Here is a 15,380-nt window from a genome sequence, read left to right as displayed (position 1 = left end):
GTTACATTATATTGACAACGGGGGAACCAGTTGTTGCAATTTTCCGAAATGCTGAACGTTAATCAGGGAATAACAACTATCTTGTTTAAGGACCTATATATCCCGCCATGGGGACGGAACCCTCTGCCTTCCTCACCTCGGTGAACGTCCAACATTAGAGCCAAAAGTGAGGTATTGTCAAGCAAGGCATTGGGAATTGTGAAACCAAACAACAGTTAATATTGAGTATAACTCGACGAAAGTAATATAAACTCAATTTGAAATAAAATATGTTTATGGGTTTATCGGAAACGCATATCGACATATCTGTGTGGCCTATAATACCTTTATAGGGTATTTCGTTGTTGTTTTTTATTATCTTTATTCATTTAACATGATTGCAAAAGCGTATTGAAGAAAATGTATTCCAGGTATTAGAACTTCCTTCCTATTTTCAAATGACGATTTTCATTTTTGTCAAATATGATACTCGATACAGCGTAATAAGTGCAGCCCAGTTATAAAGATAAGAAACTGGTTAAGCCAATATACATATACCATGGCTAAATAGCAACCGACGATTGAATAGCGTGTACTACATATCCTAGCGACCATTTAAGTATTCAGAAATTGTTGACATAAAGCTTGAAGACGAACATCATTCCGGTTATTATACATGGTCGTGTCGATAGGTGATAGGACTTGTAAAACAGAGTTGTCCTTCTTTGTCGGGATAATTGAAATTGTCATCGTTGTTATTGTCAAGCATGTACTGAGTGCTTTGTATCATTGGGTGATTAATGAAGACATTGACCAGATCTTGACGTTCGTAGTGCCGTGCGCTCAGGTGTGAATGACGTTTATGTGTATATACAAATACTATTAATTATAGTCCAATGTCAGGCTCGCTTTGTGACAGTCGTTATACATGGTGTTATCTCAATAAAATGTTTTCATTTGTTGCAATTCTCCCTTCATGTGAGTATATTCAGTACAATTGAATATAAATTTGATACCATTGTCAATAAATTCAACATTTTTGCAGTTATTATGATTTTCAACCTTTAGAAACTATTAAAGGGTGTCTAAAAAACTAAAATAACTTATTCATGCTTATGTGTTTTGTGTATCAATTAACACGATTTTACTTTATTATATGATATTATCATATCTTCCAAATATTATTGATGGCTTTGATGTGTGTGCAAATTTCAAATTTCGTTATAACCTTATATAATATCAGAATATAATAATAAGATTCACGGTAGATCTGTAAACTTACTTACATAATTATATATGAATACATACGGCAAGCAACAATATAGAAATCGGAAAAGAAATCCAGATATATCAGCAGACACAAATGTAGAGCAGACGAACTTTATTATAACAAAGACAATACAAACAATGACAATCAAATACTACATTATTGATTAGGTATCAAGAGGGTAGGCTGTGCGTGTTCAGTAGCCGTATCGTCCCTTGCCTGAAAAATACAAATTCGTTATATTACACACAGATCATCATATAATAGACTCTTCTCGTGAGCTTTTGATAAAATAGCATTCCCTACATTCTAAGCCAAGAGGAAAGCTGACTGAATAAACTTAATTAAAAAACACAATAAACCGATTTATGTTGTAAATGATGATTATCATGTAATACTTCGTTATAGAGAAAAATACAGGAGATACATATACTACAGTAACAACGAGAAAAGGCAGCAATATGAACCAAAGACAAAGTAAAACAAAGCGATCAGGCAACCGGAGGCGGAACTAGAGGTGTTCTGAGAGACAGCTGCCTGGCCCATATGTGGCATACGTTGTTCAGAAGATAAAAAGGTCTTGAGCAAAAGCAATGGTTGATAAAACATAAGCTTTCTGTTCATTGAAAAATGCGTTAAGATTTAAGGTATATATGTCAAAATCATTACGTTTAAAAGAAATCTGAAATTCTCTATTCTTGGAAGAAACTTTACAGTATTAAAAACAGTCATGGCAAAGTCAATGGTTATTCGAACAAAAAGAAAATTATGAATGGAATATTATTGCACTAAAGCTTAAAATAATTACTAACAAAACGCTTTTGAATTCTGCGTATATAGTGCAAATTGAGTTAGAAAGCATACATATATCTTGTTGTTCGCGAGCGATTGAGCAAATATAATTAGATCTAACCAATTAACAGAGACATTTGTTATAACCGTATAAGTGGGGGCAATACACTTAGAAAGAACGTATAGCGTGTTTAAGATAAATATGACTTAGATATATTAACCTTTTGAGTATCTGCGGTTGCCGCCGTTGAAACCACCAGGGTATCTCCTACCTCCTATGAAGCCGGCTGATCCTCCCATGGGCCCCCTTCCATATCCGCCATAGACGTATCCCCCTGGCCCAGATACACCCCCAACGACACCTCCCATTGACGGGAAACGTCCGTATCCCATCGACCCAGTCGTGTACGAGGGGTATCCTCCGTAGGACTGGTAGCCCCCGCCCATGTTTCCTCCAAGTCCATAGCTTGGCTGGTACATCCCACCGTATCTGTTGCCGCCTCCGTAACCACCAGAGCCGCCATATCGGCCAATTCCAAATCCTTCGTCCCCGTCAAAACCATAACCCCTATAGCCGCCGCCACCGAAGCCGCCACCGATTCCACCGCCGATGCCACCACCGATGCCAGCGCCAATGCCGCCACCGCCGTACATCATATTATATGTACCACTACATACACCCATAAGAACAGCTAGGAGGAGGCCAATAGTCCACATTTTTCTGAAAATACGGTTCAAGTGAAATATTTGTAACATGTATTTTATTTTAACTGTTAGAACAAAATGACTATGCTTATATCTTTATCAGCAGTAATTTGTTACAAGAATATACGAAGTACCTCATTAAGACTGTTGGTCATTTCAGTTATCTATTGTTTTGACTTATTCAAATATACATGCGTTTTATCTTAGCTCTTGACAATAATGGAGGTGGTATGCACGAAGTATTTCAGTGATAAAGGAACCAGTATATTATAACTTTCGTTTTTGTTAATCATAATTTGTTAAGTGATTTACGTCCTTGTAACATCTGAACCCATATGCAGATGCTTATACGGCCACTTAAGGACTCATTTCAAAGAGCTTTTAATTTCATTATTATAATTTGAAAACTGTAGTATGACTTCACCCGATCGTTTTACAAAGACACTAGCTAACTTTATCGCCTCACAAGTAAAGCCTACTTTGGTTTGTATTGGTCAGAACCACCAAAAGTATCCGTATGAGCGAATGCGCAACAGTAGGCTAACCTCGAGGTATCCCACATGTTGCAGTAAGTGCAACACACATTATTTTGATATAATTGTTTTACAAAAAAATAAGTGGCACAAAATAAAATCCCTAATTCTGTTGAGGGTTCCCACCCGTCATGTCCTACTAATCGTGCGACAGGTAACGGAACGTATCATTTTTCTAATGCCTAAATGCAGGCGTGCCAATCGTCTTAATTATACATTGTGTATAATAACTAATAGATAATGATTATACACAACGTGTGTTAAAGAGTATATAAACTGTATAGTTGTTTAATTTCTTGGGGTTATATTTCGCGGTTGTCTCGATCTGAACTATTTCACTCGGTTAAATTTTAACGCAACATTTGCAGGTAAAATATTGCGCTCACGAGGGTACCTTAATATTTGGATGTCTCGGGGTTAATTTTACAAGTGTTTTATCAAAATAACGTAACATACGATATTAAGTTGGTGTTTAAGGAACATTTTTCGGTAGTTAAATGTAAAACAAGTCTTTTTACTTTACATCCCTCTCGACAATTACAAACGATACACAATTGTTTGTCTTGGTTTACTGAACATCAAATCGGGATATGACCAGACAAAGATTTATCACCGACATGATATGCTTTGGGAATATAAAAATATTGATAAGAAAGTCAAGTTTTATATTTCTCTTTACTGATGTTTTGATTGATATTAACAGATTTTGAACATTATCCAAAACAGTTTCCCGGTACATTTAATAGTAACAAATAGTAGCTACATGTAAACTTGAGATTGTGTTACTTATAATATAATCACGTTATCATTGCTAGTTTTGTTGTTTATTTTATCAATTTATTTATTTTTATATCTCTTTAAAAATTGGAGAACAGAACGATATTATGATTAATAATTTCAGTTTAACAGTACATGTGCTGTTTGATGAATTAACAAAACTTTATGCAGGTAAATTTATTTTTTCCACTTTATGCTTGTTATATGTTTCACGAGTTATATTTTAGTTAGGTAAGCATGCCGTTTTCTGTGCCGTATATAAGCAAATATCTTATTTCTGTTGATTACTGAGCATACATATAAAATGTTCTCTCATTTTGGTTTTAATACATATATATTTTTTTTTTTTTTTAGTTTTGATACTACTACTTGCAGTTTTAAGATAAACATTGCAATTATATAAAATACGAATCTATTTGTTCTCCTTATTATATGTCCAAATTCTTAAACCTTCACGGAAAGAATGTTTATGCAGCTAACATCTAAATATATAATATTATGATATAAGTGTATTTTTTATATAAGAGCACAAACATTTAAAATTTGAAGTAGATTACCGCTTTCTGTTTCTTATTAAACAGCTAATGTACTAGATATGGTTTGTCAGCAAACACTTTGCACTTACCTTGTAAAGTCTTGAACAGGCTGATTGTAAGGAGTTGAGTGTTCAGCTTTCGTCTGTTTTGTGCAGCAGTGGTCAGCCTATTTATACAAAACTATTTCTTTCTTCATGTAATAAAACTGTTTTGTTTTGCATACACAACATGATGAGAGAGAGCAAAAACCTTCAATCAAACATGCCCAGACCTCTGACCGCTATCGACCCTAATGGACTTTAAGCGAACAATCTACTGACATGGTAAGAGTGTAATTGTGTGCTGGGCGTAATGGATGAGTAACAGAACGGCTAAACTGGAAGTGCTTGACCGTCGCCTACCTGGCTGGAGTACAGGTAATATAGTCCAAAAAATGTAATTAGTCATGTCTTTCTATTTCCACATTAGCACAGGCACAGATAACATTCAATATACTTCCAACAACCTATGTGTCTTAACTTACTGTCATGAGTTACCATATTTGCACGGGAACACATAAGATATATAAAGTATAAATAAAGACTAGAAAACCAAGGTTTGGGTGAAATATCAATACATGGTTATGCTTTATTAAATTTCCAATTTGTCAAAACATAATAAGTAGGTGTAAATTATTTGAAGAAATAATGTAACCATGTTCGCTCCACTCGCTCATGATTAATATTAATAGTGACGATTGATTCGCTATGCTCATATCTCCCTCCTCGCTCAATAGTGGAGATGTGCTACGCTTGCTCAGTTAATTTAAGTATAACCAGTATGATGCCTATCTACAGTTACTCTACATCTACGAAAAGAACACATGAATTTAATTAACATATACATAAAACATACTTTCATACAAATTACAAAGTTACCCTCCCATACTACGCAATGCACCAGGGAGGGATGGTGGGAAATAACTGCGCGTGGCTAGCCCTTGGAATAATTTTCCTGAAGTGACGCTATGGGAGGGGCCCCGCACGTTTGAACCCAATACTAGGATTTGATTGGTCGAGAGCTGCGGCCCCCCATCACAACAAACCCGAGAGTGAGGCCACGAACGGGGAACCCCCTAAGGGCCCCTCTAGCATACGAGTGCTGTGAAACCAGAATATCTGAATGCATATCCACGCCGCCGATGCATCTCCCTGACACATAATAACATATTACAATCTTTTAATAAAAATATTTAGTTTCGGGGTTTTTTAATCATGTGAACGATACATTAAAGCACTGTCCGTAATGTCTGCCTGATGTTATTGCACTTGGCGAGACGCTAGAGGAAAATCATATTAATCTATAAAAATTGTGATGTTTAAAAAAGGTATCTTTCCTAATAATAGTAAAATGAATGCACGATCATAACCAACAAATTGTACTGGGAAAGAAAGCTAAAACTGGGTGATGTTAGTACTTGAAGAAACATGTAGAATATAACATTTTATATACGTTTAAGCTATTCTTGGCTTCTAAATACATACAAAATTATACAATATAGTATCACTTGTTTTTATAACTGCCCCGACATTGATATGAAAATATGGATATTCTGTTACGGATGCTATGTCAGCCGTTAAAATGTGCATAAAGACGTTAAATATATGTTTTGTCAAGTTTTTCTAAGCATGCGCAGAATATTTTCGAAGAGAAATTTAAAGGAAACCTTGCATTTTTTTAACTTAAGAACATGTTAGACAGTAAAATGTGGTTTAATGGAGCGAAATGCAAGAATTCTTATTGGGCAGGAAGATATTTAGCTGACATGTTCTTTTCCAGTGAATTTATTCCATTTTTATCATAAGATATCAGTGTTCAAATGTTAGGGGATGGTTTCTTCCTTGTCTTTTATTTAAGGAACATTGAAGAAATCAAGAAAAGACCTGCTGTATACCACTACATGTGTTTGTGAAAGGCGACTAATGTCGGGCTCCCTACAGAATCAGGGGTCTTCTTCTGTGTCTTCTACTGATGAGGACACGGAAGAGACCGAAATTAATCTACTGACTCCATTGCAACACTTGGGATCTTTTTGTTTCCTATCTTTCATGTCTTTCTGATTTTTGCTATCTACTTTCTCTTCCTGGTGGCGTCTCCCTAGGCACCCGTCCTCATATGACCATGGCTGTTGCGAAGAAGTTCAGCTTAAATCAAACAAACACAAATCATTCCGATGTCAGCGATCATGGGTGATCATGAAGCGCAGATTATAAGCCATGGTAGTTCACACCAGTACAATCAGCAAACACCAAGCAATCCATGTAATTTCTCAATCAACAAGCTACATTTTTGTAATTATGAGTCACCATTCATCTGATAATTACATGGTTTGTGTATTTGTGTGTTCGTTTCGTCGATAAGATGATCTCGGAACCCATCCGAAAGCCATGAATCTATTCTATTTTATTTTTGTTCAAATCATACATAATGGTGCGGTGCGTTGTATAGAAAGGTTCACGAAAAGGAAAATCGCGTTAGGCAGTTTGCTCCTGTAAACAAGTTGCCACGCTGTTGACACATGTATGATACTTTTTATATAGGTTAAAACTTGTAATATATGTGATTTGTACATTGTAATATATACATGTATCTAGTTAAAATGATTTAATTTTACAGTCATCATTGTTTTATACTTTGCAGAGACATGTCCATTGTATATTTTAAACAATAAGACATTTTTTTAAATTATTCCCATTTGCATTTTGCAATTAAGTAATTTTAAATCAAAAGAAATCGAATCAGACCTTAAACAATCTTAAACGATGAGTTTTAACCTATCATAATGTCCCTATTTTTCACACACAAGTCACTCGTTATTTTTGATATGGTTTTTAATATATCGTGTTTATCTTTTTTGTTTTGAAGTATAGCTGTGTAGCCATACAAAGCACTGACAATAGTGCGAGAAAAAAGGCGAATACATCGTGCGCACATCGTCCATGTATGCCATGGTGTGCACAATCGTGCGATTCAAAAAACAAATGCCTCGTTGTGCGAATTGGTATAATTGGTTTATCAAGGTTACGGAATAACGAAAATACGAAAGTCTTGCGTGAAATAAAGTACATCGTATATTTGTAATATCTGATCAGCATAGGTTGCATTATATCCATTTTTAATGCGTGTTACACAGAGGTACAGAGACTGGTAAACAGTCTAGAATGGGGCCATCAACCAGATTGCTACGTTCGTCTAATGAGCGCATAGATGTACGAAATCTTTATTAGCTCAGTTTTACTATTGTCTACGCATGGTGGTAACATCATGCAAACATCTTTCGCACACCGAACATCGTGTAATTGTTTGCGGTCCCTATTGTGTATGTGTCATGACCTCCTTTATTTTCATCTAATTTAGTTTATTGATGTTTTATAATATGGGAATAGGTCATACTTATCAATGCTTTATAATATATCGTTTATTGTTTTAAATATTTGATGTTACCACACGTGGATGACATGTTTTCATTAGCCAGCATTAAAGTTAAGATATCCCCTCATAATGCTTATCGCCTGCATGATCCATTATAACGTCAAAATTCCCGGCAATGATCTCCCCGATCGCAAAACAAAACATTTTCCAGAAGGAATACATTTGTATATTGTTTTCTAAAACGATTTTGGAAGAAATGTCACGAATAGCATTATGGCCTGTCATCTAGTTTATCTAACTCGCATTTGAGAATCATCATATTTAAAAAAATCATTTAGTAAAGTTGGTCTCTTTACACATCTTGTAATTGAACTAAACTGACATAAATCAATATATCAAATCACTTTTGATTTCGTCTGTTGGATTAATTAAATCAGCTAGAGTCAATGTGATTTATTGTATCGAAAAGGAAATCTGAAATTTGAATCCGATTGCTGAGGGCGAGCGAAAGAAAGCATTTAGAATTATGTAACATCTAGACGATATATATTATCAACCATATATGTCATTGCCACCTTGTGATAGCGCCGATTTGATGCCGAGTGTATAGGGCTTCCTCACTTAAATTCCATGCCGAAGGCACCCAGCACAGTATTCCGCCAGTTACATTATATTGACAACCAGTTGTTGCAATATTCCGAAATGCTGAACGTTAATCAGGGAATAACAACTATTTTGTTTCAGGACCTATATATCCCGCCATGGGGACAGAACCCTCTGCCTTCCTAACCTGGGTGAACGTTCAACATTAGAGTCAAAAGTGAGGTATTGTCAAGCAAGGCATTGGGAATTGTGAAACCAAACAACAATTATTAATGAGTATTACTCGACGAAAGTAATATAAACTCAAATTGAAATAAAATATGTTTATGGGTTTATCAGAACGCATATCGACATATCTGTGTGGCCTATAATACCTCTATAGGGGATTTCGTTGTTGTTTTTTACTATCTTTATTCATTTAACATGATTGCAAAAGCGTATTGATGAAAATTTATTCCAGGTATTAGAACTTCCTTTCATTTTTGTCAAATACATGGATGTTACTCAATACAGCGTAATAAGTGCAGCCCAGTTATAAAGATAAGAAACTGGTTTAGCCAATGTACATATGCCATGGCTAAATAGCAACCGACGATTGAATAGCGTGTACTACATATCCTAGCGACCATTTAAGTATTCAGAAATTGTTGACATAAAGCTTGAAGACGAACATCATTCCGGTTATTATACATGGTCGTGTCGATAGGTGATAGGACTTGTAAAACAGAGTTGTCCTTCTTTGTCGGAATAATTGAAATTGTCATCGTTGTTATTGTCAAGCATGTACTGAGTGCTTTGTATCATTAGGTGATTAATGAAGACATTGACCAGATTTTGACGTTTGTAGTGCCGTGCGCTCAGGTGTGAATGACATTTATGTGTATATACAAATACTATTAATTATAGTCCAATGTCAGGCTCGCTTTGTAACAGTCGTTATACATGATGTTATCTCAATAAAATGTTTTCATTTGTTGCAATTCTCCCTTCATCTGAGTATATTCAGTACAATTGGATATACATTTGATAACATTGTCAATAAATTCAACATTTTTGCAGTTATTATGATTTTCAACCTTTAGAAACCATTAAAGGGTGTCTAAAAAACTAAAATAATTTATACATGCTTATGTGTTTTGTGTATCAATTAACACGATTTTACTTTATTATATGATAATATCATATCTTCCAAATATTATTGATGGCTTTGATGCGTGTGCAAATTTCAAATTTCGTTATAACCTTATATAATATCAGAATATAATAATAAGATTCACGGTAGATCTGTAAACTTACTCACATATTTATATATGAATACATACGGCAAACAACAATATAGAAATCGGAAAAGAAATCTAGATATATCAGCAGACACAAATGTGGATCAGACGAACTTTATTACAACAAGGACAATACAAACAATGACAATCAAATACTACATTATTGATTAAGTAACAAGAGGGTAGGCTGTGCGTGTTCAGTAGCCGTATCGTCCCTTGCCTGAAAAATACAAATTCGTTATATTACACACAGATCATCATATAATAGACTCTTTTCGTGAGCTTTTGATAAAAGAGCATTCCCTACATTCTAAGCCAAGAGGAAAGCTGACTAAATAAACTTAGTTAAAAAACACAATAAACCGATTTATGTTGTAAATGATGATTAACATGTAATACTTAGTTATAGAGGAAAATACAGGAGATACATATACTACAGGAACAACGATAAAAGGCAACATTATGAACCAAAGACAAAGTAAAACAAAGCGATCAGGCAAGCTTTCTGTTCATTGAAAATTTAAGATTTAAGGTATATATGTCAAAATCATTACGTTTAAAGGAAATCTGAAAATCTCTATTCTTGGAAGAAACTTTACAGTATTAAAAACAGTCATGGCAAAGTCAATGGTTATTCGAACAAAAAGAAAATTATGAATGGAATATTATTGCACTAAAGCATAAAATCATTACCAACAAAACGCTTTTGAATTCTGCGTATAAAGTGCAAAGTGAGTTTGAAAGCATAAATAGATCTTGTTGTTCGCAAGCGATTGAGCAAATATAATTAGATCTCACCAATTAACAGAGACTTGTTATAACGTATAAGTGGGGGCAATAAAATTAGAAATAACGTAGTGCGTGTTTAAGATAAATATGACTTGGATATATTAACCTTTTGAGTATCTGCGGTTGCCGCCGTTGAAACCACCAGGGTATCTCCTACCTCCTATGAAGCCGGCTGACCCTCCCATGGGCCCCCTTCCATATCCGCCATAGACGTATCCCCCTGGCCCAGATACACCCCCAACGACACCTCCCATTGACGGGAAACGTCCGTATCCCATCGACCCAGTCGTGTACGAGGGGTATCCTCCGTAGGACTGGTAGCCCCCGCCCATGATTCCATAGCTTGGCTGGTACATCCCGCCGTATCTGTTGCCGCCTCCGTAACCACCAGAGCCGCCATATCGGCCCATTCCAAATCCTTCGTCCCCGTCAAAACCATAACCCCTGTAGCCGCCGCCGCCGCCGCCACTGAAGCCGCCACCGATTCCACCGCCGATTCGACCGCCGATGCCACCACCAATGCCGCCACCGCCGTACATCATATTATATGTACCACTACATACTCCCATAAGAACAGCTAGAAGGAGGCCAACAGTCCACATTTTTTCTGAAAATAAGGTTCAAGTGAAATATTTGTAACATGTATTTTTGTTTAACTGTTAGAACAAAATGACTATGCTTATATCTTTATCAGCAGTAATATGTTACAAGAATATACGAAGTACCTCATTAAGACTGTTGGTCATTTCAGTTATCTATTGTTTTGACTTATTTTTACATGCGTTTTACCTTAGCTCTTGACAATAATGGAGGTGGTATGCACGAAGTATTTCGGCGATAAAGGAACCAGTATATTATAACTTTCGTTTTTGTTAATCATAATTTGTTTAGTGGTGTACGTCCCTGTAACATCTGAAGCCATATGCAGATGTTTATACGGCCACTTAGGGACTCATTTCAAAGAGCTTTTAATTTCATTTTCATAATTTGAAAACTGTAGTATGACTTCACCCGATCGTTTTACACAGACACTAGCTAACTTTATCGCCTCACAAGTAAAGCCTACTTTGGTTTGTATTGGTCAGAACCACCAAAAGTATCCGTATGAGCGAATGCGCAACAGTAGGCTTACCTCGAGGTATCCCACATGTTGCATTAAGTGCAACACACATTATTTTGATATAATTGTTGTACAAAAAAATAAGTGGCACAAAATAAAATCCCTAATTCTGTTGAGGGTTCCCACCCGTCATGTCCTACTAATCGTGCGACAGGTAACAGAACGTATTATTTTTCTAATGCCTAAATGCAGGCGTGCCAATCGTCTTAATTATACATTGTGTATAATAACTAATAGATAATGATTATACACAACGTGTGTTAAAGAGTATATACACGGTGTAGTTGTTTAATTTCTTGGGGTTATATTTCGCGGTTTTCTCGATCTGAACTATTTCACTCGGTTAAATTTTAACGCAACATTTGCAGGTAAAATATTGCGCTCACGAGGGTACCTTAATGTTTGGATGTCTCGGGGTTAATTTTACAAGTGTTTTATCAAAATAACGTAACATACGATATTAAGTTGGTGTTTAAGGAACATTTTTCGGTAGTTAAATGTAAAACAAGTCTTTTTACTTTACATCCCTCTCGACAATTACAAACGATACACAATTGTTCGTCTTGGTTTACTGAACATCAAATCGGGATAAATATTCCCCAAAATATGGAGAATATGACCAGACAAAGATTTATCACCGACATGATATGCTTTGGGAATATAAAATTATTGATAAGAAAGTCAAGTTTTATATTTCTCTTTACTGATGTTTTGATTGATATTAACAGATTTTGAACATTATCCAAAACAGTTTCCCGGTACATTTAATAGTAACAAATAGTAGCTACATGTAAACTTGAGATGGTGTTACTTATAATATAATCACGTTATCATTGCTAGTTTTGTTGTTTATTTTATCAATTTATTTATTTTTATATCTCTTTAAAAATTCGAGAACAGAACGATATTATGATTAATAATTTCAGTTTAACAGTACATGTGCTGTTTGATGAATTAACAAAACTATATGCAGGTAAATTTATTTTTTCCACTTTATGCTTGTTATATGTTTCACGAGTTATATTTTAGTTAGGTAAGCATGCCGTTTTCTGTGCCGTATATAAGCAAATATCTTATTTCTGTTGAATACTGAGCATACATATACAATGTTCTCTCATTTTGGTTTTAATACATATATATATTATTTGTTTTGGGTTTGATAATACTACTTGCAGTTTTAAGATAAACATTGCAATTATATAAAATACGAATCTATTAGTTCTCCTTAATATATGTCCAAATTCTTAAACCTTCACGGAAAGAATGTTTATGCTGCTAACAACTAGATATATAATATTATGATGTAAGTGTATTTTTTTTATAAGAGCACAAACATATACAATTTGAAGTAGATTACCGCTTTCTGTTTCTTATTAAACAGCTAATGTACTAGATATGGTTTGTCAGCAAACACTTTGCACTTACCTTGTAAAGTCTTGAATAGGCTGGTTGTAAGGAGTTGAGTGTTCAGCTTTCGTCTGTTTTGTGCAACAGTGGTCAGCCTATTTATACTAATTCTATTTCTTTCTTCCTGTAATAAAACTGTTTTGTTTTGCATACACAACATAATGAGAGAGAGAGCCAAAACCTTCAATTAAACATGCCCAGACCTCTGACCGCTATCGACCCTAATGGACTTTAAGCGAACAATCTACTGACATGGTAAGAGTGTAATCGTGCACTGGACGTAATGCATGAGTACAGAACGGCTGAACTGGTCAGTCAATTGCATTACGTGTCACGGGAAGTGCTTGACCGTCGCCTACCTGGCTGGAGTACAGGTAATATAGTCCAAAAATTATCATTATTCATGTCTTTTTATTTCCTCTAGTCATTAGCACAGGCACAGATAACATACAATATACTTCCAACAAAATATCTGTCTTAATTTAGTTTCGTGTTTATTTTATCATGTGAACGATACTATCATTTCAGTAATAATTACCATAACTTTAGTATGCATATACAATACCTACAGCCATCTTTGTAGCCCAAAATCAAAAGATTCAATTATCCTTACCTCCCTATCGTGACGTAACCCATATCTCGACGACAGAGCCACGGAGTGATCTCCCTTCCTCTTCCTTTTATGGCGCCTGCTGCCTGCTGACGCCCGGAGCTTGCTCCATTTCAAAACTTTGTTTTGTCGGTTTGGTTCGAGTGTGAACTCAATTTTTTGCGCAGTTTGTGTGCCTTATACCCATCTGCCTTTGTTAATATAATTAATTATTGTTGAAACTATTTTTTGGGCCTTTTATGGCCGGTAATTTTACTCCACGTGTGCCGGTGGTGTGCCACGGTCCGCCATTACTGTGGGTTAATTTCCGACCTCTGTTTATTTCGGTGACGGTTGTTTGTTTCGGCAAACGTTATCTATTTTAACCGTTTTCTGATTTATATTACGGGTGAAATTCTTTCTACGTTCCGTACTTTGTACTATCGTATTTTATTATTTTTTCCCGTGTTATCTGCATATACATTTTTGTTTACTTTCGCTTTGGAGGGTATGTCTTGGTCGGGACAGCGAAAAGGTAGAGCTCAAGGGTGTTCCCATTTCTTTGTGGAACGGGACCCTCATGATGCTTGTCCCAGGTGTCTTCCTTGCAGTGAGGTTTCGCCTTGTGAACTTTGTTCACAGACTAAATCTCAAGACAAGGACTTCATTGTTCCAAAGCTACCCTCAGAGATTCGTCTGTTTCCTCCGGTAAGCGAGGGAAGCACAGAGGTAGGGGTCGTGCCACCAGCTCTCTGGGGTCTGGTGGTACTGTCTCTGTTCCTGTCTCGCTTCGGCGAGTCCCTCTCGTGAGCAGGGGGTGGCCCTTCCTGTCCAGGAACTCCCTGGAGAAGGGGAGGTACAGCCCGATCCTGGCTTGGCACAGCCAAGGGTCGAATTGGCGGGGAACGCCCGTAAGCTTTCGCGCTTGCCTTCGGGTAGGGACTGCCGACCGCCGGTCACTGACTCTCTCAGTGATCCCGGCATTCCAGATGGTGCTGTCGTTGGGGACAGTCTTGGTGCCGGGCCTGTTGTATCGGGTTCAGGTCCTGGTGTGGCTACAGACTTTTTTTTTCGGGATTGTCTGTGTCTACCGGGATTAGTGACGCGCAGCTAACTAATCCCGGCACAAATGCTGGTCAGGCTTACACTCCCGGTCAGTAACCCGGACCTGGTCCTATTAGGTCCGGTCCTGAGTGTCATTCTTCCGGGAACCTGTTTTTTTGGGGGGGTTTGCTGGACAGGGGGCCGGTTTCCTGCCTCCGTTTTCCCCTGGCTTAGGGTATACGGGTGCCTGCGGGCAACCATCCTTGGGCCCTTACCAGCCTGCGGATGGTTTTGGGTTGCGGCAGCATCCCGGCAGTTACGGGTTTCCACCTGTAGGGAGTGGCGGTCCACCTTCGCCCATGTTGGCCAGCCACAGTCTCAGGCAGGCCAGTTTGGCCAGTTCTAGGGTCACTGCAAGCCCGTGGGACCTTTCTCTTATCCTCCGGGATATGGGTTTAACCTCATGGCCTGATGTCGTGGAGCCTTAGGGTTTGGTCTCTCCCTCGCGGAGACGTGTTAGCAGTTCTGTTGACCCCCCCCCCCCCCCC

General features: G+C 37.0%; 2 protein-coding genes across 2 annotated transcripts; both read right to left on the bottom strand.

Annotated features, from left to right (window-relative positions):
- Positions 1 to 1,349: 1,349 nt before the first annotated feature.
- Positions 1,350 to 4,843, bottom strand: LOC110449244 (ctenidin-3-like). Its single transcript, XM_021495988.1, has 3 exons — positions 4,679 to 4,843; positions 2,260 to 2,759; positions 1,350 to 1,465 (listed from the first exon to the last, which is right to left on the bottom strand). The coding sequence occupies exons 2-3, from the start codon at positions 2,753 to 2,755 to the stop codon at positions 1,443 to 1,445; spliced, it is 519 nt and encodes a 172-aa protein (XP_021351663.1). The 5' UTR covers positions 2,756 to 2,759; positions 4,679 to 4,843; the 3' UTR covers positions 1,350 to 1,442.
- Positions 4,844 to 9,983: 5,140 nt separating this feature from the next.
- LOC110449243 (glycine-rich cell wall structural protein 1.8-like) lies at positions 9,984 to 13,443 on the bottom strand. Its single transcript, XM_021495987.1, has 3 exons — positions 13,218 to 13,443; positions 10,779 to 11,279; positions 9,984 to 10,103 (listed from the first exon to the last, which is right to left on the bottom strand). Exons 1-3 carry the CDS (start codon positions 13,357 to 13,359, stop codon positions 10,081 to 10,083), a joined length of 666 nt encoding a protein of 221 aa, XP_021351662.1. The 5' UTR covers positions 13,360 to 13,443; the 3' UTR covers positions 9,984 to 10,080.
- Positions 13,444 to 15,380: the final 1,937 nt, after the last annotated feature.

This window comes from Mizuhopecten yessoensis, unplaced genomic scaffold (genome assembly GCF_002113885.1).
Source record: "Mizuhopecten yessoensis strain PY_sf001 unplaced genomic scaffold, ASM211388v2 scaffold4535, whole genome shotgun sequence".
In the NCBI taxonomy this organism is placed as follows: Eukaryota; Metazoa; Mollusca; class Bivalvia; order Pectinida; family Pectinidae; genus Mizuhopecten; species Mizuhopecten yessoensis.
The sequence above is the reverse complement of the archived record's forward strand: the minus strand, read 5'-3'. Positions and strand labels throughout refer to the sequence as shown.